At 31.7% G+C, this 24,895-nt stretch overlaps 1 protein-coding gene across 2 annotated transcripts in view; it reads right to left on the bottom strand.

Moving 5' to 3' along the window:
• Nucleotides 1-1,294: 1,294 nt before the first annotated feature.
• The window catches only part of LOC127728698 (transcription factor CP2-like), a 49,297-nt gene continuing 25,696 nt past the window's right edge, over nt 1,295-24,895 (bottom strand). For both annotated transcript variants that reach the window (XM_052236330.1, XM_052236331.1), the window contains exons 7-17: nt 19,555-19,808; nt 18,470-18,538; nt 15,923-15,964; nt 14,318-14,469; nt 12,531-12,648; nt 10,308-10,404; nt 8,110-8,200; nt 6,848-6,897; nt 6,290-6,432; nt 3,915-3,966; nt 1,295-3,524 (exon numbers count right to left, since the gene is read on the bottom strand). In XM_052236330.1, coding sequence (XP_052092290.1) covers nt 3,478-3,524; nt 3,915-3,966; nt 6,290-6,432; nt 6,848-6,897; nt 8,110-8,200; nt 10,308-10,404; nt 12,531-12,648; nt 14,318-14,469; nt 15,923-15,964; nt 18,470-18,538; nt 19,555-19,808 — 1,115 coding nt within the window. In that variant the 3' untranslated portion in view covers nt 1,295-3,477. The remainder of the gene's footprint in view (nt 3,525-3,914; nt 3,967-6,289; nt 6,433-6,847; nt 6,898-8,109; nt 8,201-10,307; nt 10,405-12,530; nt 12,649-14,317; nt 14,470-15,922; nt 15,965-18,469; nt 18,539-19,554; nt 19,809-24,895) is intronic.

Raw genomic sequence — 24,895 nt, 5'->3', positions numbered from 1 at the left:
AATAATTCAGTTTTTGATGAAATCAAACAAAGTTAAATTTTGGACCCTTTTGACCTCAATGTAGACAAATTTAAAAATGGGCCCCAATATTCAAAAAAGTAATACAAGGTTAGAATACCAAAAAATTAAAGACTTTAAATTAATCCCATTGAAATTGGTTAAAAGATTTGTATTCATTTTCAACTGAAGATTTCTTGCTATTGCGCAATACTGTGCAATTTTTGAAAGATTTCTTGCTATTGTGCAATACTGTGCAATTGAAGATTTCTTGCTATTGTGCAATACCGGCCAATTGAGGATTTCTTGCTATTGCGTAATACTGTATAATTGAAGATTTCTTGCTATTGCGCAATACTGTGCAATTGAAGATTTCTTGCTATTGCGCAATACTGGCCAATTGAAGATTTCTTGCTATTGCACAATACTGTATAATTGAAAATTTCTCGCTATTGCACAATACTGTACAATTGAAGATTTCTTGCTATTGCGCAATACTGTGCAATTGAAAATTTCTTGCTATTGCACAATACTGTGCAATTGAAGATTTCTTGCTATTGCGCAATACTGTGCAATTGAAGATTTCTTGCTATTGCCCAATACAGTGCAATTGAAGATTTCTTACTATTGTGCAATACTGTGCTATTGCGCATTACTGTGCAATTGAAGATTTCTTACTATTGTGCAATACTGTGCAATTGAAGATTTCTTGCTATTGCGCAATACTGTGCAATTGAAGATTTCTTGCTATTGCCCAATACTGTGCTATTAAGCAATACTGTGCAATTGAAGATTTCTTGCTATTGTGCAATACTGTGCAATCATTTGAAATTTCCAAAATTTTGAAGAAAAAAATATGAACCCCCCCCAAAAAAAATCCCCCCAATCTTTTTGAACCCCCTCCTTTGGAGCAAATACCCCCAAACTCAATCCCAGCCTTCCCTTTGTGATATGGAACCTTGTGGTACAAATTCTGAGAGATCTATACACTAACACACAAGTTATTGTCTGGAAACTACAAAAAAGCTTCTTGTTGGCTCCTTTTTGGCCCCTTATTCCTAAACTGTTGGTACCACAACCCCCAAAATCAATCCCAACCTTCCGTTTGTGGTATTGAACCTTCTGGTAAAATTTCTTAGAGATCCATTCACTTAAACTAAATTTAATGTCCGCAAACCAAATGTGTAGTCGTGCGATGCCGACACCATAGCATTATACGGCGCAAAAGTTTTTTTGCAGTCCTATAAAAATGGTTGAAATTTTACCAATAAATTACATTTTTTCTTTTTTTTACGTGGGGGGGGGGGGAATGGGGTGGCTGAATCTGTGCCCTACAGGCATGAAAGAAAAAAAAAGTTTGCTTAACCCCATTTCTAATGAATCAGATGAATGGGGTTAAGCAAACCTTATTATTTGTGTAAAATGTGAAAAAATAAAATATTATGGTATAATCATAACAAGTATTATGGAATGACATATTGGAACTCAAATTTCAGTAGTAACTAATATTGCATTAAACTCAATCATACTCAAGATATTTAACAACCCTGAAATTAAAAGTACATTAAATTGAACATGATCTCAATGATCCCCAACAACATTTCCTAATAAAATTGACTGTAAAATCCAGAGAAAAGGTTTTTATTATTGTGAATAATGCAACTGGGTGAGTAACGCAATAATAAGAACTCGCATTCTGATATCTGTATGCAGTTTTTCCTAAAATCGCAATTATTAATCTTACATTTTGGTCCAGTCTTCAAAAAAAAAAACGCAATAATAAATGCACGCAATAATTTCTAAATTCACAGAGCAATGCTAACTTAAGTTACTGAATGGAAACTGAAACCAAAAACACAGCTGAACAAGGGAAACACTTGATGTTCCTGTTATCTAATAACATGGGCATATATAGTCAACATAACTACCGTTAACTCTCCTCTCAAACTTAGTTGACTCAAAATTTCAGATGAGTTGAAATTTTCCAGTGGTCCCGAAACTTTGCTCCATATGAAATAAATAAATGTATTTCGACTTCTTATGACTCTAAACTTCAGTTGACTCAAATAAATTTACAGGCCCAAGGTTAACAAAAACATTTCAATTGCACTATTTATCTCGATCTACAATCAATACAACACACATATGTCAAACCATGACCTCAGGGATTTACATGGGTTGAAGGTACACCTGTAACTAAATTTCTGATCATTGACTACTGTATCGATTCATGACATCCTTTTCCCCTTTTCCCACGAGACTTTACCTAAGATTATCTTTGATCACCATAATAAATGATACATTGTTATAGATTATGAAAAATTATTTAAATCTTTCATAATCAATTATCGATAATCATACATAAATGAGCTTTGCTGTGCTTAAAATGAGCAACTCAAAACTTATCAAATGGTGTCTTTAATCTTTCGTATTTTCTGTTGCTGAAAAAGATCCAAATACAAGAAAATTAAAAGAAATCTAAATTTTCTCAAATCTCTGGTATACCAGAATAAATAACTTTGTAAAATTAAAATCCCGCGAAGATTAATTAGAAATTTTTTGCTCGGCTAAAAACCACAGGAAAAAAATGCTACTGTACAAAGAAATAACTAAGAGACAAACAACATGTAATTTTATTTTTTCGCTATTTGATCTTTTTTGTAATAATTTTTCATATCATGCTTCTCACTAGAGATAAAAAATTATCGCTAGTATCTTTGAGATAATGAAAGTGGACTGTATTGCTTATCAAGGAGACAGATTGGGATAAGAAATGACAGGTGTAAAAATATACAAACTACTTTGAATCTTTGTTGCATAAAAATGTTAAACAACAAATCTCTTCTAAACTTAATATCAAAAGTTATGATCTAGAGCCAGATTAAGACCTAGTAGCCATGAAAACCATATTATATACATCTAAACATGAGCTGTCTGCTTAGTAAAACTGTACAAAATATACATTTAAGTAAGGCAAAATCATACTGCTAAGTGAAAGTATATGATATAGAGGGAAAGAGCAAAAACTTGATTCAAAGAAAAACTGTATTAAATATACATCTCAGCCCTAACTAGCACTTCTTTATGAATGAAATACAGATATACATCTCAACCTGAGCTAGCACTTCTTTCTGTTGTCTTTACTGCAGAAAACAAACATCAGTCGAGCTAGAACTTACTTCAAATAAAAACTGTTTTAAATCTCTATCTGAAGAGATACACATTTGACCTTAAAGAAAACAAAATACAAGTTGTTATCACCATTATAAATGGATTACACCTGTTAACAGTAAGTGTATTCACTATGATGTAACATACCAGGTAATAACAGACATTACAACAAAACCTTGCTAAATATAACTGTAACAAATACAAGTATGCTGCCCAACACATAGCATGTGATAGTTGTGACATTAGAGGCAATAGTGAGACTTTATAGTCTGAAGTCTATATCTTCAACCAACTATTTGAAACACATTTTCAGCTCATTTCCTTGAGTAGTATTTTGTACTGCATTGAGTTTTCATCTGAAAAAAACAAAACAAAGCAGCTTAAAATCTGTTATATACTGAATCAAACCTACAAATTGATATAATGACCTGATTATTCTATTTTCAATTTAAATAGGAACATTAAGTCACAAAGACCTGTTTATGAGATTATAAAAATCTATCTTGTACATGTATAAAGCAAACAGCTACGCTAGTATATTTAAAACAAATTCAAAGCAATCAAATATAATGTTACAATATATCATCTCATGTGATATTTTTCTGGCTACATTTTCTATATAATCCACCTTTATTTTCTATTCACAGGTTTTCCTCACCTGTACTGCATAATTTATTAATAGAAACATATGTCTTGATGAATGCTGCAATTCTTAAACAGATACACTTTTTTTTTAATGTTAATACCTTTCATAGCTTCAACAACAAATCTTGCCTGGTCTTTAAAATTCTGAACAACCTAAAATAGATATATGTTCCCAATTATTATTTTTGTTTTGTATTACTATTTTTTCATGTTCTAAGGACAGCTAAATCAATTCTAAAACCAACTACTCATGTTCCTAAAATTGTCTTCAAAATACACAAACCCCAAACTATTCCCTCCAAAAAAAGACTGAAATAATATTGAGAATGGAAACAGGGAATGCGTCAAAGAGACAGCAACAGAAGGCAACCAATGGGTCTTCAACACAGTGAGAAAATCCCACACACGGAGGCAGGCTTCAGCTGGCCCCTAAACAATAATGTAAACTAGTTCAGCGATGTCATACTAAACTCCAAAACATATAAATGAACTAAAATTAAAAAAACATACAAGACTAACAAAGGCCAGAGGTTCCTGACTTGGGACAGGCGCAAAAATGTGGCGGGGTTAAACATGTTTTGTGAGATCTCAACCCTCCCCCTATACCTCTAGCCGATGAGGAATAAACAAACACATAGCAATACACACAGTAAAACTCAGTTCAAAAGAAGAAACTAAGCAAAATGACAATAATCAACATAAATTAACAAAGGACTACTAGCAGTTACTGACATGCCAGCTCCAGACCTCAATTAAACTGATTGAAAGATTATGTCTTCATCTTATGTAAATGAAGCACAATCCCTCCCGTTAAGGGGTTTAGTATCATACCATCATAAAATATACGAGAAGAACATAACCCGTATCATGTCAACAACTGGTTTTAGAATAAATGTGTTCATTTCCGATGCAAAGACCCTATGAGTGAATCAATATTAATTCCAAAAAATGCCATCTTTAATGACCTGACAACATTATCGTAACTATATCCCATCTGAATAAGTCTGTTTAAAGGTTTGGTTAGCTTTTCAGGTGAATGACAACATTTTTGTGCTTTGTAAAGAATATTACCATAAAAGATGGGATATGAAATACCTGAACATATAAGATGTCTGCATGTTGATTTATATTTACTAGTGATATCCTTGTACCAATGATAAAATTTAGTAAACTTTTTGACAAGTTTGTGATATCGAAAACCTTGGTGTAAAAATTTGTTCAGTAATACAGAGATTTCTTTCATTAAAATCAAATACATCGTTTCATACACGAGCGAATCCAACAAGTTGAGTTATATAAACACCATAAGATGGTGCCAAGGGAATGTCACCATCTACAAATGGATAATTAACAATAGGAAATAAAAAATCATCACTTTTATCATAAATTTTTGTATTAAGCTTCCCGTTAAAGATAAAGATATCAAGATCCAGGAAAGGGCAGTGTTCATTGTAAGTATTAGCTTTATTCAAAGTCAGTTCAGCAGGATAAATCTCTTTAGTGTACATACTGAAATTGTCATTATTGAGAACCAATATATCATCCAAATATCTATAAGTATTTTTAAATTTGTGTATCAGATGTTGTTTCGATGGGTCTTTGCTGATTTTAGTCATAAATTGTAGCTCGTAACAATACAGAAACAAGTCTGCAATAAGTGGTACACAGTTAGTCCCCATTGAAATTCCAATAACTTGACGATTTATGGAATCTCCATAGCGATCAAAATGTTATGTAGTAAAAATTCAAGTGCAGTTATCATATCAAAGCAAGTCCTATTGACATAGTTCTTTTGTTTGTTGTTACTAAAAAATGACCTAAAAGAGTTAACGTTTGAACATATATATTCCCAATCTGACTTTTTTCTCAATGAGATTATGAGGTATATACAGTAGAAAAATCAAAACTTTGAACAGATTCGAAATCACCAATATGAGCACATACTTTATTAATCAAGAGATATAAATGAAAAATAAACATTTATAGCTGACTATTCGGCATGAGTTTTGCTCATTGTTGAAGCTATAGGGTGACCCCTATTGGCTAAAATCTGCATCATTTGGTGGATAGTTGTCTCATTGGCAATCATACCACATTTCCTTATTTTCATATAGTTAATATGTATTCAGCCCCTAAGACAACTTCTTTATAATTCTGTTAAGTTTTATCTATGTACATCACTAATTGGATTTCCATTTTGAAAAATTGCTTACTTTCAAAGATTAAACTCCCATGAAGGTAAAAATCATCAAAATGTGTAGAGATTTCAAGACCTGGATTCTGAACTCAAAATATGAAAACGGTTGAAGTATAACAAAAGTAAAAATTGTCAAAAAGTCTTTAGACCCTCAAACATAATGTCAGATGACCATTGCTAATGATTTGGCAAAGTTTGAAGTAGATCATTCAGGACATACTCAAGTTTGAATGTGACATGGGAAAAATAATATAAACTGAGAATGAGATGAATACATACCTCATTTGTGATAAGTATATAAATCCCTGATGGACCAGAACAGTATAATTCTGCTATCTGTTGTGATGATACACTGTACAACTTTGCCAGTTTTCCAATCAATTCTTGACTTGTAAACGTATCTAAATACAGGGCATGGTAAACTGAAAAAAGCAAAGCAAGCATGTTACAATTGAACACATGGAAAACTGAAAACTGAGGCTCCAAAGAGTAGAAATCACTTCCCTGGCAAAAAATTGTCATTTTGGTATTTACTTTCACCCTCGTCATGATAAAAAAAAAGTTTTTCCAGAAACAATTTTTTTCTTTAATTTTTAATTTCAAACATACAACTTTTAAGTATTATCAACAAAATCAGGCTAGATAATTTCTTCAAACAGATAAATAACTGCATATATTTCATTATCTAAGATATTATATATTTTTTGGCTGTATACAGTCCTTGTCTTGTCATAGTTTTTAAGTTAATAGGCAAAAAAGCTAAACATCATTTATAAGTTATAACTCCTTTAAGGAGTCACCTGATAAATTCTAACATTGTGTTTGTGCTGAAATTACCTGAATCAGTTTCTTGGCATACAAATATTGTTAAACGAGGCCTTACAGCTCTACAATAAAGAAAAGAAAAATGTCATTTAGCCACTTATATCACCTTTACAAATATATAGGCAGGCAAGCACTTAAACTGTTGATTTTTCATAATTATTCAGCTTGCAAAGGGGCATAATTTCCCCAAAAATATTCTATCAATGCTGATTTTCAAACTTGAACTAATATATTGCTACCTTTGGACATGTTTTAAAAAAATCATTTAACTTTGAAGTGAAATGTAGGCATGAGAGTGCTTTTAAAAAACAAGACTTTCCATTTCATTTAACATTTCCAAGGCACACAAGTCCCTCGATAATAATCATCAGCCCTTTGACATAAATTCGATCAAAATCCAGTGTGAGCTGAAGAATTGAGGGCGCTTACAATGTTGAACTAATAAACAGATGTACAGACAGATGAACAGACACCAGCCTTTCCGTATATCCAGCCAGAATTTGTAATTTTCATGCATTCGGTTAATTCTGTTTCATTTTATCTAAGCTTGTTTTTAAAAATAATGTACTGAAACCAAAACTTCTTCAATGGAACACAGGTACATCTAAGTTTAACTGAATCACAATGTTTTAATATTCAATACTTTAACATTGTTCATTATTTACCAAAAAAATCAATTTGAACTGACCATTTGCATGAAAACAGATGGACAAGTTTATGGTTTTGGTTGTAAAAATTATTAAGACAAAACAAGTGCAGAAGAATTAAACTTTGCATTGTACAAAGCATTGATTCAACTACAATTATGGACAAAGGAAGATAACTCCAATTTTAAAGATTACTTTAACAATGACATCATTGATATTTTTAGAACAAATATTAGATTTCTGCACCTTGCACAGGTTATGTAATTTTCTTGACAAGTATAACATCATTTTGTAACTTGATATCTGAGCATATATTTCATTGATAAATTTCTGGAAATGTTCATGGCTAGGATGTTTAGAATGTTATGATCAATGCACTATATTTTGTGTATCTAAGAAGTAGTGATAAACCTTGGAAGATTTAGATATGGTCAGTACCATAGGGTTTAGATTGCATTTCATGCAATCTTTACCCAAAAAACTACATATTACTGAGGCCAGAACAATATAAGTTATTGACCTACGTTTCGTTTGAAGAATTCAATGTGTGCAGCATCCATAACAGTGTAAGGTAATGTTTACCAGTCTGAAGTGATGAGGTAAGCTTGACAGATTATAATAACTTACTTGGATTGTAATGCATTATTGAGTCGTATACCATCTGCTATACCACAAATCTGTATCAGATCATCTCTTGTCAACCTCAATATATCTGGACCTTTAAGATAAATGAAAGCTGGTTAGTATAAAATACAACACAATGTATTTCTATTTGTATCCTTCTGATGAGTTAAGCCTTTTTCAACTGATTTATATAGTTCGTTCTTATGTTGTACTGTTACACCACTGTCCCAGGTTAGGAGAGGGTTGGGATCCTGCTAACATGTTTAACCCCGCCACATTCTGTATGTATGTGCCTGTCCCAAGTCAGGAGCCTGTAATTCAGTGGTTGTCGTTTGTTGCTGTGTTACATATTTGATTTTCGTTCATTTTTTTGTACATTAATTGTTTTACATTTATCATTTCGGGGCCTTTTATAGCTGACTATGTGGTATGGGCTTTGCTCATTGTTGAAGGCCCTACGGTGACCTATAGTTGTTAATTTCTGTGTCATTTGGTCTCTTGTGAAGAGTTGTCTCATTGGCAATCATACCACATCTTCTTTTTTATATGAATTAAGCGTAGTTAGAATGTGTTGAGTCATTGAAGAAATATGTTTGAAGACTGGTTACTTCTATGGTAAATTGTTATGACATTTTTATTGTGTACTACTTCACTTCAATGCTGTCTGTCTGTTTATCTAAAAACCTGTGCATTATTTTCACTATTCATACATTATTTCCTGCCAAATCATTACATAAATATTTTGATGTGACACTTGTTGCAAAAATTTTTCCATTGTTTTTGTTTTAAAAAAATTGGATTGTTGTGCAAATTGTGATAGCATTTGTAGAATTCTTTTCTTGGTACCACCTTTCACTTGTTGGGTGAGGTATCCCACATCTTTTTTTATTATTGTACAGATTAAGCACTGATTCTTACTCAAACCAGTTCTATGGACTATCTTTAATTTGTAGTAAGATGTGAACAGCATTCATTCACTCTAACTTTGTCAACAAGAGTGCACACGCTGAAATGTCTCGCCTTCTTTACTAATCATTGATATTATGTTGATAGTCCTAAATATAAAGCTTTATTACAACTGTCACATAAACTTAACATTAACCAAGTAAACTAAACATTGACCAATGAACCATGAAAATGAGGTCAAGGTCAGATGAACCATGCTAGGCAGGCATGTACAGCTAACAATTCTTCCATACAACAAATATAGTTGACCTATTGCTTATAGTTTAAGAAAAACAGACCAAAACACAAAAACTTAACACTGAGCAATGAACCTTGAAAATGAGGTCAAGGTCAAATAAAACCTGTGTGACTGCCAAATAGATCATAAAATATTTCCATACACCAAATATAGTTGAACTATTGCATATAGTATTAGAAAAACAGACCAAAACTCAAAAAACTTAACTTTGACCACTGAACCATGAAAATGAGGTCAAGGTCAGATGACACCTGCCCGCTAGACATGTACACCTTACAATCATTCCATACACCAAATATAGTAGACCTATGGCATACAGTATAAGAAAAACAGACCAAAACACAAAAACTTAACTATAACCACTGAACCATGAAAATGAGGTCAAGGTCAGATGACACCTGCCAGTTGGACATGTACACCTTACAGTCCTTCCATACACCGAATATACTAGACCTATTGCTTATAGTATCTGAGATATGGACTTGACCACCAAAACTTAACCTTGTTCACTGATCCATGAAATGAGGTCGAGGTCAAGTGAAAACTGTCTGACGGGCATGAGGACCTTGCAAGGTACGCACATACCAAATATAGTTATCCTATTACTTATAATAAGAGAGAATCTAACATTACAAAAAATCTTAACTTTTTTTTCAAGTAGTCACTGAACCATGAAAATGAGGTCAAGGACATTGGACATGAGACTGACGGAAACTTCGTAACATGAGGCATCCATATACAAAGTATGAAGCATCCAGGCCTTCCACCTTCTAAAATATAAAGCTTTTAAGAAGTTAGCTAACGCCGCCACTGCCGCCGGATCACTATCCCTATGTTGAGCTTTCTGCGACAAAAGTCGCAGGCTCGACAAAAATGAGAATTATCTAGTTCAAATTTAGGATGTGGCTGGCAAATATCACTTCTAGACCATTAATTAAATATATTTATTCTTACTAAGAAAGTGAAGTAAGGCTAGTATATATATTATTATACACACCTGAGAAATTTTGGAAAACTCTAACATGACTGGTAAATCTATTGGCTTGTAACCATGCTGATACAGTATCTGCTATGGCATCTGATGGCAGTGGTACCTATAGTAAATGTAAAATCTTAAATAATAATATGATGTTGTAAGATATATTTATTTTTACGGGACCAGTTGATTGACAAGGCTGCAGATTTCACAATGATTGATAACTGTATATTCATATCATACTCATTCTAAAAATCACTATTTTAATTCATGTCATCACCTTCTACATAGAACAAATTGTACAAACAATGAGTTCTTTAAAAAGAATTCGTAAGGGTTCTGCGGAACCCAGTGTCTCGCCTACTTTTGCTGTTAATCGCAGGCTCAACAAAAAAGAGGAAAAAAATTAATAAAAATATTCCTCTCTATACTATCTTTTGATTGTAAGTAGCTTCTGTCCAAGTTTGGTAAAAATCCAGGATAGTTTATGAATCTAATAAATGTTTTAAAAACTAAACTGCAGACTGTATGTTATAATGTTAACTGGAAGAAAAACTAAGTCCATTTATAAGTAAAATACAGAAAAAATGGAATAAAATTTTAACAAAATTTCCTTCTAGATACTAGCTTTTAATCATAAACAAGCTTCTGTCCAAGTTTGGTACAAATCCAGGATAGTTTAAGAAAGTTGTTAAAATTTTTAAAACTTTAACCACAGAGTGAATATTTGTGGACGCTGCCGACGACGGAATGTACGATTGCTATGTCTCGCTTTTTCGACAAAAGTCGAAGGCTCGACAAAAACCGAGAGGGAAAACAAGTGTAAATAGATAAATATTAGTGACAGCCAAATGTTTTCTCTCTTCCCATGCTGTGAGTTATCTATATATATATATAATATTTACTATTTTGATAAATAACTGCATTTATACAAGCCTGTTCCACAAATTTCAAATAAGTAAATATTAACTCTGGCTATGATCTCTAGTTCATGTACTGTAATCATTTTATGAACTTGAAATTGATAGAAAAAGTTTCTGACTTAGGAATGATATTTTTAAGTGGAACATATTAAAGAAGTTGAAAAATTTCTGTGAAGATTCAAGGAAATCGGTTGAAAACTGCAGTAGAAGTTGATTACACAAAGTTTGTACTGTCTTTTGAAAATTTGCTAAAAAAATGTAAAACTGGCCGTGTTGAAAAATGATAAATAAATCCCTCAACCGATTTAATAATCTTCAACATGTGTGCAATATTTCTGTGAAGATTTCAGGATCTGGTTTGAAAACTAAAGGTGGAGCTGATTACACAAATTAATATCCTCTTCTGTAAATTTTACTGAAAACTGATTAAAGGTAAAACATGATTTTTTAATTACTTTTATAGAATTGGCTTTAGAACTAGAGCTTTCAGTAACATTGAGTATTTTTAGATGATACTTGGCGTCTTTAGAACTAGAGCTTTCAGTAACATTGAGTATTTTTAGATGATACTTGGCGTCTTTTGTCTTTTTCTTAGTTGTTTTTTTGCGATTAATCTGATCTGATGAACCAAACCCTTTCCAACTAATTTTTGACAGTTTATTCTTACATAATGTATGTTGTGCTGTTACACCACTATCCCAGGGGGAGGTTAGAGCACTCATAATCATGTTTAACTTGGCCACAATTGTATTTGTCTGTCAAAAAGTCAGGAGCCTTTAATTCAGTTGTTGATGTTGGTTGTATTTGTCTGTCCAAAAGTCAGGAGCCTTTAATCCAGTTGTTGACTTTGGTTGCTGTCTGTCATATTTGTTTATTAATCATTGTTTCATAAAAAATCAGGACATTGGTTTTATAATTGAAATTGTGTTACATTTTGTCATGTCAGGGCCTTTTATAGTTTATTTTACAATATGGATTTTGTTCATTGTTGAAGACTATACAAGTCCAAGTCTTTGGGTTTCTGGTGGATAGTTGTCTTTGGTGATCATACCCTACCTCTCTTTACCTATAAGTTTCCAATTAAATTAGAAAAATGAGAAAAATTCCTTTAACAATTCCATAAGTGCATGTGAACAACTTTAATGAGTGTAAAAATTTTTAATTAAGTTTCAAATATGTCTATCAATGGGTTGAAAACTGTAGGTGGAGTTGATTACAGAAAAAAGGTATGCACTCCCCCTCCATACTTCTCATCATGAAAAAGGCTTCATATGATAAAGACATGTAAATAAATTTCTTTCACGAAGTATACAAAACTAACCCCATCTAATATTAATTTATCCTTTGATGTTTTTATCTCTGGACTTTTAACCTTCGGTTCACTGTCTTCTTCACTATTACATCTAAATGGTGATGAGACTGCTGATATTGTTGGCGTGCTACAAAAATAAGTTATAATGATATTTAGTGTAACTTACAATACATATATTAATTTATGGTTGAGTTCTTTTATTGGAAACAATAACAAATATAAGTGTTTCTCTATTCTTTTATGCATGTTTTAACACATCATTAACCTGAAAGTTCAGCTATTCTACATTCCTGCTCAAGCAAAGTTACAGAGGTCTTAACCAATAAGTTTTGTTCTACAGCAGACTTGGAACAATTGAAGTAATATTTAAACCAGCTACTATAAAATCCTTCAGATCTTGATTGAAATTTATATCTAGAAAACACAATTTTAACCTGAAGATAAAAAAAAAAGGCATGGTTGAATTCACTTGAAACATTGACAAAGAATAGAACCCTGATTGAATTGTAAACTTTACCAGAAAGTTAGTTGTTATAGTAAAATAGTCCCATGATATTTAAATAGTAAAATCATAAAAAAAACACCACCCATCTCTTTGTTAATTGTAAGGTGTTTGAGTGCAATTATAGTCTTTAACACAATATTCTCATAACTGCAGAAAAAATCATCAAATAAACTGGCTGTATAGTATGGTAAACTACACATGACGACTAAAAATCCTCCTGACAAATTGTCAAATCAACATGATGTCTTAGAATGGTCAACTACATATGACAAACATTCCTACCAGGTTTGAAACCTTTCATGCACAGTATACAGTATACAGTATATCAACAAGTATGCACACAGTAAAATGTCACAACTACTTTACTAATCATGAATGAGTTTTATGTAAGATTAAAGATTTACTACAGGTATCACATTATCTATTATCCATGAAAATGAACCTGATAGAAAAACAGGAAAACCTTACAGCCATTTCGTACAACAAATAGTTGACCTATTGCTTATAGTATTTGATATATGGACATGACCACAAAAACCAATGAGATGAATAAGACAGCAATTTAACAATATCAGTTAAAAGTATCATTTCATACATCAATGAAATATCACCATTACATTTAAGATGAATAGTAGCAGAAATAAAACTTTCTTTTCTACAAATTTCACTCTAGGTGTAATACCACCAAATCATAGTATGTCACATCTGGTTGCATACGAAAAAGGTTCGAAAAAAAATATTCCCTTGAATTTGACAGTTGTAGGAAATTAATCCTACATTTCATTGCAGTAAAAAATTTCTGAGTCATAAACATATATCTTGGGTGTTTCCAAGCACTCTTATTTTTTTATTTGGTGTTTCTATAGAATATTTTGGAAACTTGAGGTTACATGGTTATTAAAGCTTGGACACAGGGAAAAAAAGGGGTGAAAATTTAATTGGTTAACTTCCAGTGATGGTTATTTTCTTATATGCAATGAAATGTTATGTGAAATTTTGTCTATAGTTCTGGACAGGATAAAACTTTACTCATGCCAAGTATTTCTTTATTTGAAACAAAGATAAATTCTGCACAATTTTTTGAAAAGTGCAAATTTAACAAAGACTAATGGGGGAAAATCAATGGTGGTATTACACCTCGAAGAAGAACTGAGATTTAACAGGCCGAATAAAATTAAAATTTTAAGCAATCATCAAAGAATGTTTCTTATGCTTGTCTTTGTTTTAAATCTTTTTTTAAGCAATAAATTTGCATTTTACATTAATAATTCATTTATATCAAGAACCTTACGGTGAATTTGTATTGATTTGGGCAAAACTTTCACTCAAGCTGGCAAAAGAACCATTTTTTCCACTAAAACTTGGTTCAGCAAACACAGCACTATTATTTGGTGGGGAAGGTCCAGGCTGTAGTATTGTGGATGCCATCTGGTCTACATTTATCTGTAATAAAAAAGATAACTTTACTGATGGGAAAGGTCCAGGCTGTTGTACTGTGGATGCCATCTGGTCTACATTTTTATCTGTATTAAAAAAGATAACTTTACTGACGGGGAAGGTCCAAGTTGTAATACCATGGATGCCATCTGGTCTACATTTATCTGTAATAAAAAAAAAGATAACTTTACTGACAGGAAAGGTCAGGATTGTAATACTGTGGATGCTGGTCTACATTTATCTGTAATGAAAAAGATGACTTTACTGACGGGGAAGGTCCAGGCTGTTGTACTGTGGATACCATCTGGTCTACATTTATCTGTAATACAAACAAGCATTCTGAGAGTATTGCATGGCAATACTTGGTCCCCTACTGGTTAAAAATTCATTGTACTGGAACAAAATGCTAACTTGATCTATAACTTGAAATGGTGTAAACTATATAACAAATATCAAATCAATATCTTCAAGCATGACAAAAAAAGTGTGGAAAACTGATTATTTGCGCATATTTTTTATGTCCAAGGACCATAACTCTGTGCAAAATAATCATCAGACCAGAAAAAATTCCAATTTGATCTGTAAATTGTCATGGTAAAACTATATAACAAATATCAAATCAATATCTTCAAGCATGACGAAAAAAAGTGTGAAAACTGATTACTTACGTGAATTTTCTAAGACCAAGGACCATAACTCTGCACAAAATTATCAGACCGGAACAAAATTCAAACCTGATCTGTAACTTGTCATGGATAAACTATATACCAAATATCAAATCAATATCTTCAAGCATGACCAAAATAAAAGTGCGGAAAACTGATTACTTGAGTAAATTTTCTAAGTCCAAGGAACATAACTCTGCACAATATAATCAGACTGGAACAAAAATCAAATTTGATCTGTAACTGGTCATGATAAAACTACATACCAAATATCAAATCAATATCTTCAAACACAAAGAAAAAAAGTGGAAAACTGATTTGCCGGACTGACAGATGATAACTTTACTGAAAGCATAGTAAATGATGGGATAAAAGTTCTTTCTACAGTTTTGGAAAGTTAAAATGGAAAAATTTGAAAACTGTACAATACTCTTTTAACCAGTGGAAAGATTGGCAGAGTCATAATCTTTATGTTCAAGTTTATTGATTAGATTTCAATTCAATTTATTGATCTCTGGCTCCCAAAATTTACTTGTAAGGTTGTTTTTTAGGGACATTCCTATGTTCAAACATAGATATTCTATTTTTCCATCTCCAAATCCATTTAACACAAATTAATAATTTTATTAATATGACAGAAGCAAATGTTCAGAGTAAGATTTAAATATCATCAAAGAAATCCAGATTCATAATGACATAACATCTTGGAAATATTAAGTAAAATACAGGACAGAGAACAGACATTATGATACAACCATTGTGTTAATAAATCACAATGTGAAAAACTAACATACCTGAGTTAATACTGTACATTCATAGGAAGGCTGATATTTATCCTGTAAAAAAAGGAAATGTAAAGAATACTTAACATGTCATGTCATGTCAGTAACTGCTAGTAGTCCTTTGTTAATTTATGTTATCATTGTCATTTTGCTTAGTTTCTTCGGTTACCTATTCTAACATCGGACTCAGACTTCTTTTAAACTGAGTTTTACTGTACGTATTGCTATGTGTTTGTTTATTCTACATTGGCTAGAGGTATGGGGGAGGTTTGAGATCTCACAAAACATGTTTAACCCAGCCGCATTTTTGCGCCTGTCCCAAGTCAGGAACCTCTGGCCTTTGTTAGTCTTGTATGTTTTTTTAATTTGGGATTATCTATATGTCTCAGAGTGTAGTGTGACGTCCATTTCTCTAAACTAGTACACATTATTGTTTAGGGGCCATCTGAAGCCTGCCTCCGTGTGCGGGATTTCTCGCTGCCTTGAAGACCCATTGGTGGCCTTGGGCTGTTTTCTGCTCTTTGGTTGGGTTGTTGTCTCTTTGACACATTCCCTGTTTCCATTCTCAATTTTATTAACAAATAGTATCTGTTTCTGATGGATTATGATTTTCCTACATGCTAAATACAAATAGACAATAAATCTGACTGTCACCTGTTTAACAATAAACCATAGAACAATTCATCATTGTCATCTGAATACTGTCAAAGTACTTTTATTCGTGGGTATCAATTTTTGTAGTTTTGAACAAAAGTTGCATGTTCGTGGGTTCTTAAATTGGTGGATTTTAAAATGGGTGAAGAATGTGAAGCCATCTGAAACGAAAACTTTTGAAAATAATCATATGTTGTTTTATAATAATTTCTGGGACATTGCAAAATAAGGTGTTCATTTTCACCTACTTGTTCGTCTTTCATTACTGACAACATTGATCAAACTTTTAATAAGATAATTGCTTTCTGAAATAAGCCGATTCATCTATTCTTACAAATGTTCTAGATTGAAGGAAATTGCAAAGTAAACATTTTAATTGTTGCACATGTGTAATCAGAAGTGATGACACTAATTAACCCGAGATTGTTTGATCACCAGATTAAAGGTTACCAAAGGGGTTAATTGGGCAATTAACATGTCACTTAAAGAAAACAGTTACATAAAAAAGAGACAAATGTACTTTGAATTGTAGCATCATAAAATAGCAAACCCTTAATGAAATTATTTATTTTTCGTATGAGAATTATGAGGATATAAAATGAACACTTCATCATCGCATATCATCACCGGAAGTCTGACTTTTATTGATCAAAACTATTTCGTGAGAATAAAAAGGTTAAAAGTCGTACAGTTTAGGTATTTTAAAGATTAAATGGACAGAATCATGTCAGAAGTTGCATCTTTTGTTAATAGTGCATTTGCTGATATTCTATGTAGTCTAACCTACGGTAATGGGGATCTTTCCATGTCCTGATTTGGACAACAGTTCTTATATTTTGTTGGACGATAAAATTTGTGGATTAAAGCCATCCACGAAAACCACGAAAATTGGTACCCCACGAATAAAAGTACTTTCACAGTAACTAAGTTAAATAAAAGAACAAAATAGTTTTTAAATAAAATATTTTTAAATAATGTAAATTCAGAAATTATTGCGTGCATTTATTATTGTGATTTTTTAAGAAAGGACAATAATGCGAGTTTAATTATTGCGATTTCCGGAAATTCTACATACAGATATATGTATCAGATATCAGAATGTGAGTTCTTATTATTGCGATACTCATCCAGTCTCATTATTGACAATAATTGATTTTACAGTATATAGAGCCTTCTTGGAGCCTTAATGACAATGTTTTCTATTTGGAGTTCTGCACAACTTTGTAGTTCAAAACTTTTACTGTTTTCAAATCATAATTCCCATTTCCCAAATCACACAGTAACTCTAGATAATGCAGCTAGAGGCTTTTCCTAGATTATCAAGTTATATCTAACATAAAATTTCTCAATGATTAAGAACCACAGTGATCCCCCCTTTTCCAAACAGACTGTACTCAGATTTGAAAGGTTTATGACAAGAAATGAAAGTTTTATCAAGAGTATTTCAGATCGGAATGCAATATCTGAAAATAAAAAAGTTCCCTCTTTTCACATAAAGTTCCACAATATTGCATAATGTCATAATTAAACTGATTCAAGAGCAGAGTAAAGCATTATTCAATTCGAAAAGGATTCAAAAAGAAATAAGGATGTTACATAGGTGATATCATTTATTATGTTACATATTAACAAGCTCTCCAAAAAATTGTATACTAATTCCCAATCAAAACTGGTACTCAATTCAGATTTTCTAATAATCCAACTCTACAATTCTGATTAGATTATACCTTCATTCAAATTTTAAGGAAGTTTGACCAGTGATGTATCAACAGTTATACCAAAAATGCACATTCATATACACATCCAACGAAATAATAATGGTAATAATAAAAATATGAACATTCTTAAACAGTTAATTTAATATACAGATACTGATCAAATGGACTGATTTTGACTGCAACATACCTTATCTGTTTCATTTAATTTATCGATCTTTTCTCTGTCTGTTTTATGTTTTCTGTCTGCTCCTTTGGGCTACAAAGATATGAAACTAATCGTTTAAAAAAAAAATCATAGTCAACATAAAATAATTAATTTTTTTTTTAGCTCAGGACAGGCTGTCAAGTCTCCCATACTCTTTCCAAATTGAAAAGAATGATACTTTATCTACTGTAAATTCAGAAATTATTGCGATGTTTTTATTATTGCGAAAAATGCGACAGAGGTATAATCGCAATAATTTAAACTCGCATTTTGTGAATTTTTTTTATATGAATTAAAGAGGATTTTTCTCAATATCGCAAAAATTAAAATCGCATTTTAGTCTAAAATGACAAAATCGCAATAATAAATGCACGCAATAATTTCTGAATTTACAGTAATTGATTTCCCCTTCCATACATTCCTATATTTTTTCATTTCAAGTGGTTGAGATTTATCTTAGAGTGGTGACTGCCTGGCAGATCTAAAAATCGATTACATCATAAAGCTCAAGACCAATCAGAGTAATATGTTACAAAAGTAATGGATAGGCAGATGGTCGGACTGAATGAAAAACAAATGGATGGACGAATGGTCGGACTGAATGAAAAACCAATGGATGGACAGATGGTCAGACTGAATGATAAACAAATGGATGGATAGATTGTCAGACTGAATGGTAAACAAATGGATGGATGGACGGTCAGACTGAATTATAAATAAATGGATGGACAAAGGCATTTTAATATACTATCCACTGATATGTCATGTTTTTGGTAACAATAGATTTAATAGTTTTGTCTTCTGGTGTTGACTCTGATACATTTTTGATACATTTTTAATACATTTGTTGGGTCTGGAGATAATCCATCAATTTTACATGGTTCACATAAAAGAATGATTACCCAACTGAGACTTCAAACTTAAATGAAAATAACAATATTAACTACCCGGTAATATTAATTTCTCAAATGTAAGTCCACAGTTCACAGTTAAAGTTGCTTTTTATTTTAGACATACCAAATTTACTTAGATGTCATTAAAGTCACTAATTTATCTTTTCCATATACCTTAAACACTTTAACTTGGCATGAGGCACAATGTAACAACTTTGAATCTTCATCACCATATGTATGTGTTTCTACTTGTATCCTGAATGGCACACCCTTTTCTCCACCATGTTTCTTCTGAGTAAATTCTGTACTTATACAATGTACTTTTATATATATACCACATTCTTTGGTAGGATCCCAGATAAAGTCTATTGTATTTAGACTAGGTGTGTCTTTTTTGTAATGAATTATGCCATATGATAGTGGAATGTCTGAAAATAAAGACAGAAAATTCGTATAATAAACACCAAAATACATGAATGTTCTAGATCTTCTATGTATTTGGACCATACACATAATATCTACACCAATTATGGATACATACATAGATGGTCAGATGGAACATGTAACAAATTGATTAATACTGATAAATTACCTAAAATCTTGTAATCTTAACATTCAAATTAATGAATAATCTAAATTGTATTCAACTATCACATCTATTGTCTAATGTCATGAGAAGATTATTTCAATTATATATATTCATAATTTTCACTTTCCCATACAGTTTGACCATATTTGTAAATCAGTTATTGTCCTTCCATTTTTGTTGTCTACAAATATAATCCCTAGTGTCAACAGTGTGTTACTTTTAATTTTTTTCATACCCCTTCGAAATTTATTTCTTCATGTCTTATGCATCAAATAGCAAGTAAGGGGATTAAATTACACTGTAAACAAGAATGTGTCCATAGTACACGGATGCCCCACTCCCACTATCATTTTCTATGTTCAGTGGACTGTGAAATTAGGGTCAAAACTCTAAAATTAGAAAGATCATATCATAGGGAACATGTGTACTGAGTTTCAAGTTGATTGGACTTCAACTTCATCAAAAACTACCTTGACCATAAACTTTAACCTGAATCGAGACAGATGGACGAACGAACGAACGGACAAACGAACGAAACGAACAAACAAGGCACAGACTGAAAAACATAATGCCCCTCAATTTTGTAGGTGGGGCATAAAAAACATTTGGGTCATGAATTTTAAAGTAAAGTAGTAATTTGGTCCAGTTGAAAAAGGTTAAAAATTAGTATGTCTGAAGCTGTCAAAAGACCCCCTTAACATAAAGTTGTCCATATTTTGAGTTAGAGCTGATGAAGTTTTCTATAACTTTGATATAATTTTTCCTAAAAGTAGTATACCACACTGTAAAAATATTATTGAGAAAGCGCAGGTGCGATTTAAAATTTTTTCATTTATTGTCTAAAAGAAATGCACTACGAAATAACTGTGTTCCCGGGCCTAAGATAGTCCATACTAAATATGCATCCAAGTTACATACTCATACGGTGAAATTTTTTATAGAGCCTACAGAATTAAGATTCGGTCTGTGTAAACTCATCTATCCTTTAAATAAACTTATTCTAAATGGTTATCAATTTAACATTGTAATAAAATCTTTCAATACTTTTTTTGCCAGTACAAATATTGATTTTGTTATCAATAAAAAATGCTATGAACATTTAGGGTCCTACATTTTGTCAATACTTATGTTTTGTCATTGCACAAGATCATGTCTATCTATGACGTCTTTTGAAAAGTGTTGGGTGACATATGACCTTGAAAAATGTCAACCGAAAGTGACCTTGAGTAAACTGTAAGTAGCCATTTTTGCACTTATTTCATGGAAAAGTACTTAATAACCAAATATTTTTTTAATAGGCATACATTAACCTATCATTTGAGACAGGAAGTGACATTTTATTAACCTGAAGTAGCATATTATCTCCCTTATTACAGGCATAAGTATATATAAACTATAAATTTTTGGAATCAGTGTGAATAAGGCTATCATTTGAGACAGGAAGTGATTATTTTTTAACCGGAAGTAGCCAATTATCTCCCTTTTTACAGGCAAAAGTATATATAAACCATATATTTTTGGAATCAGTGTAAATAAAGCTATCATTTGAGACCGGAAGTGACATTCTCTAAACCGGAAGTTGGCAATTATCTCCATTATTTCAGGCAAAAGTATATATAAACCATTTATTTATTGAATCAGTATACAGAAACCTATGATTTGATGCCAAAAGTAACTTTGAGTAAACTGGAAGTAGTTTCTTGTCAATTATTTAGAAAATTGATGTGGAAAGACCTTCAATTGTTCTCTGAACAATTGGTTTTTAATTTAATTTTTTTTTTTCTTCTTCCGCCACTTTTATTTCTTGCATATAAATTTTGTTTCGCAAGATGTCGCTTAGATGTTTCGTATATGATATCGAACAGTTTATGCACCTTTGAAATTGACCCTGCTTAACCAAATACTTTTCTTTGTAGGAATTATCTCCCACTGTTTTCCTTGTGAGTGCATCTCCTCCGTAACCGTAAAAGAAAGCGACAAATTTATTTTACCAAATTGCTCGTTATATCCTCAGGATGTTTTGTCCAATTTGACCGAAGCGATACATAAATTCCATATGAGAGTTATTTCCCCTTCTGTATTTGACATAAGGGATATATAAATGTATAGCATGAATGGTAAGTGATAGAAACCTAAGGTATATTGATTCGAGTTCCTTGGTTCATTTAAATGAAATTGAGGACAAGGTCAAAGGTCAAGGTCATATTCTAAATTTTGACTTTTCCTTGTTATTTGATCTCCTCTGTCACTTTTAAAGATATATATAAAAGAACTAGTGCAGAATGTTTGCCTAATTGTGATTAAGATATGATACATTTGGTCTGAAACAATCCAAAGACATCTAATAGGAGTTATTGTCCCTGAAATGATTCAATTTAAGGTTAATTGATTATTACTCCAACTTGGTACATGATAAAGCCATAGGGTCTTTTGCAAACTGTTGGTTGACATATGACCTTGAAAAAAGTCAACCGGAAGTGACCTTGAGTGAACCGGAAGTAGTATTTTTTGCACTTATTTCATGGAAACGTTCCTAGAAACAATATATTTTTTGAATGATCATACATTAACCTATCATTTGAAACCGGAAGTGACATTTTATAAACCGGAAGTAGCATATTATCTGCCTTATTACAGGCATAAGTATATACAAACCACATATTAATTGAATCAGTATGAAGAAACCTATACTTTGACGCTATTAATAACTTTGAGTAAACAAGAAGTAGCTTCCTATCAATTATTTAGAAAATTGATGTGGAAAGACCAATTGTTCTTTGAACAATTGGTTTTTAATTTTTCTATTAGTTGTTCTTGGCTTTATACTAGCTTTCAGTAACTGCAAGTGCTCTCAGATCGGTACTTTGTGTCGAAATCCTATTTGCTATTTGTTTTCTGTGCGCTTTTAAATGATCTGCTGATTCAAGCCTTTTTTCAAATGATTTTTATAGTTTGTTTATATGTTGTGCTGTTACTCCACTCTCCCAGGTTAGGGGAGGGTTTGGAGCTCGCCCATATGTTTAACCAAGACGTATTCAGTATGTATCTGTCACAAGTCAGGAGCCTGTATTTCAGTGGTAGTTATTTGTTGCTGTAAATCATATTTGTTTTTCATCTATTGTTTTTTACATAAATCAGGCCATTTGTTTCAATTCACTGTTAATGCAAAATATAACTTGAAAATTATTATAGGTTCTTCAGCTCAATCACTATAATGAGGCACTTATCAGTTTTATAATAGTATCGGGGACAGAATTTTACTTAACAATGTTGAGAACTCACATTTGATATTTGGTTGCTGTTTTATTTACATTTCCCTCAAATTTTTCTAAATCATATTTTTGTTAAACTGATGAAATCAATTTCATGGACCTGAAAGAGTATCATCTATATACATTTCAATTATTTTTTTTAAAAGTTCATTTATTCCCATATTCATTCAATAAAATCATTATTCTTTCTGTATTTTGGATTATTTTTTAATTTATGATCTAATATTTTGGTCAAGATATTTTTACTGTATTTCTTCAACTAAACTACCAAACAATTTTACCTACCTTTTTGTAGACCCTGCAACATTTATGTCGGAAAAGCAAGACAATGTGATCCAAGATTATGAGATGGTGTCATCAACATTTATGTGCAGTCTGTGGTTAAAAGTTTTTCAAAATTCAAACTTGATCTGTGTTTTGTGGTAATAAGCATTGTGTATAAGTTTCATAATATTTGTTTGAGGCAAACTTAAGTTAGAGAACGGAACCTAAAATTTTTTCCATTTTTCCATTTATAAAGGGGCATAACTCTAGAACGGTTAAACTGACGCCACCAAAATTTAAACATGATCTGTGTTTTGTAGTAAGCATTGTGTATAAGTTTCATAACATTTGGTTGAGGCAAACTTAAGTTACAGAACAGAAACTAAAAATTTTGCAATTTTTCCATTTATAAAGGGGCATAACTCTAGAACGGTTCAAGTGATGCCACCAAAATTCAATCTTGATCTGTGTTTTGTTGTAATAAGCATTGTGTATAAGTTTCATAACATTTGGTTGAAGCAAACTCAAGTTAGAGAACGAAAACCAATTTTGGGACGTACGGACGGACAAGGGTAAAACTTAATGCCCCCTCCGATACGACGGGGGCATAAAAATATTTTCATTTTTTCATATCATATTGATAGATGGACTTAGTTTTGTTTTACAGTTTACAAGTAGATACAGTCTGGGGTTAAAGTTTGTTACACATCAATTACTTTGTCAAACCTTCATAGAATTTTATGAAACTTGGGCAGATTAAAAGAAAAATTGCCAAGGGAAAATTTTGTCAATTAAGAGATTATGTCTGAAGAAAATTTTGAAAATATTTTTTTTTCTTTCATTATTTTTCTGATAGATGGACCTAGTTTTTTACTGTTAACATTTATAGACAGTCTGGGATTAATTTATTTTATAGACAAATTTCTAAAACTTCATTAATTGTTATGAAACTTAGACAGAAGCTAATATTCAAGAACAAGAAAAAGTATCTAAAGAAAAAGATTTTAACAGTCAACATTTCGCTTTTACATTGGCAGCAGCAATCACAGACGAGACAGAGGGTTCCATGGAACCCTTTAAATTTTTTTAAATAACTAGACATACCTGAAATTCTGAATAATTCACCTGATGAAAACATGCAGTTCTGATGTGTCATCTATTTGGCTAACAATTTCCGTAAGATTATTTTTCAAATAAACAGTTTTTTTTTATTTTGGTAAAGAGAAATGAAGACCAATAATTTATTTCTTCTTTGGTAAAGGATCACATGACTTATTTACTTAACAAGAATATTTGTTCAAAGGACACAATGCCCAGTTCACACTATTCATTTCAAATTTAAGTGAATCACAAAATCAGGGTCAAAATCTAATTTGGCAAACATTTTAAA

This window comes from Mytilus californianus, unplaced genomic scaffold, assembly GCF_021869535.1.
Source record: "Mytilus californianus isolate M0D057914Y unplaced genomic scaffold, xbMytCali1.0.p SCAF_2, whole genome shotgun sequence".
In the NCBI taxonomy this organism is placed as follows: Eukaryota; Metazoa; Mollusca; class Bivalvia; order Mytilida; family Mytilidae; genus Mytilus; species Mytilus californianus.
This window is presented reverse-complemented; position numbering and strand designations above follow the sequence as displayed.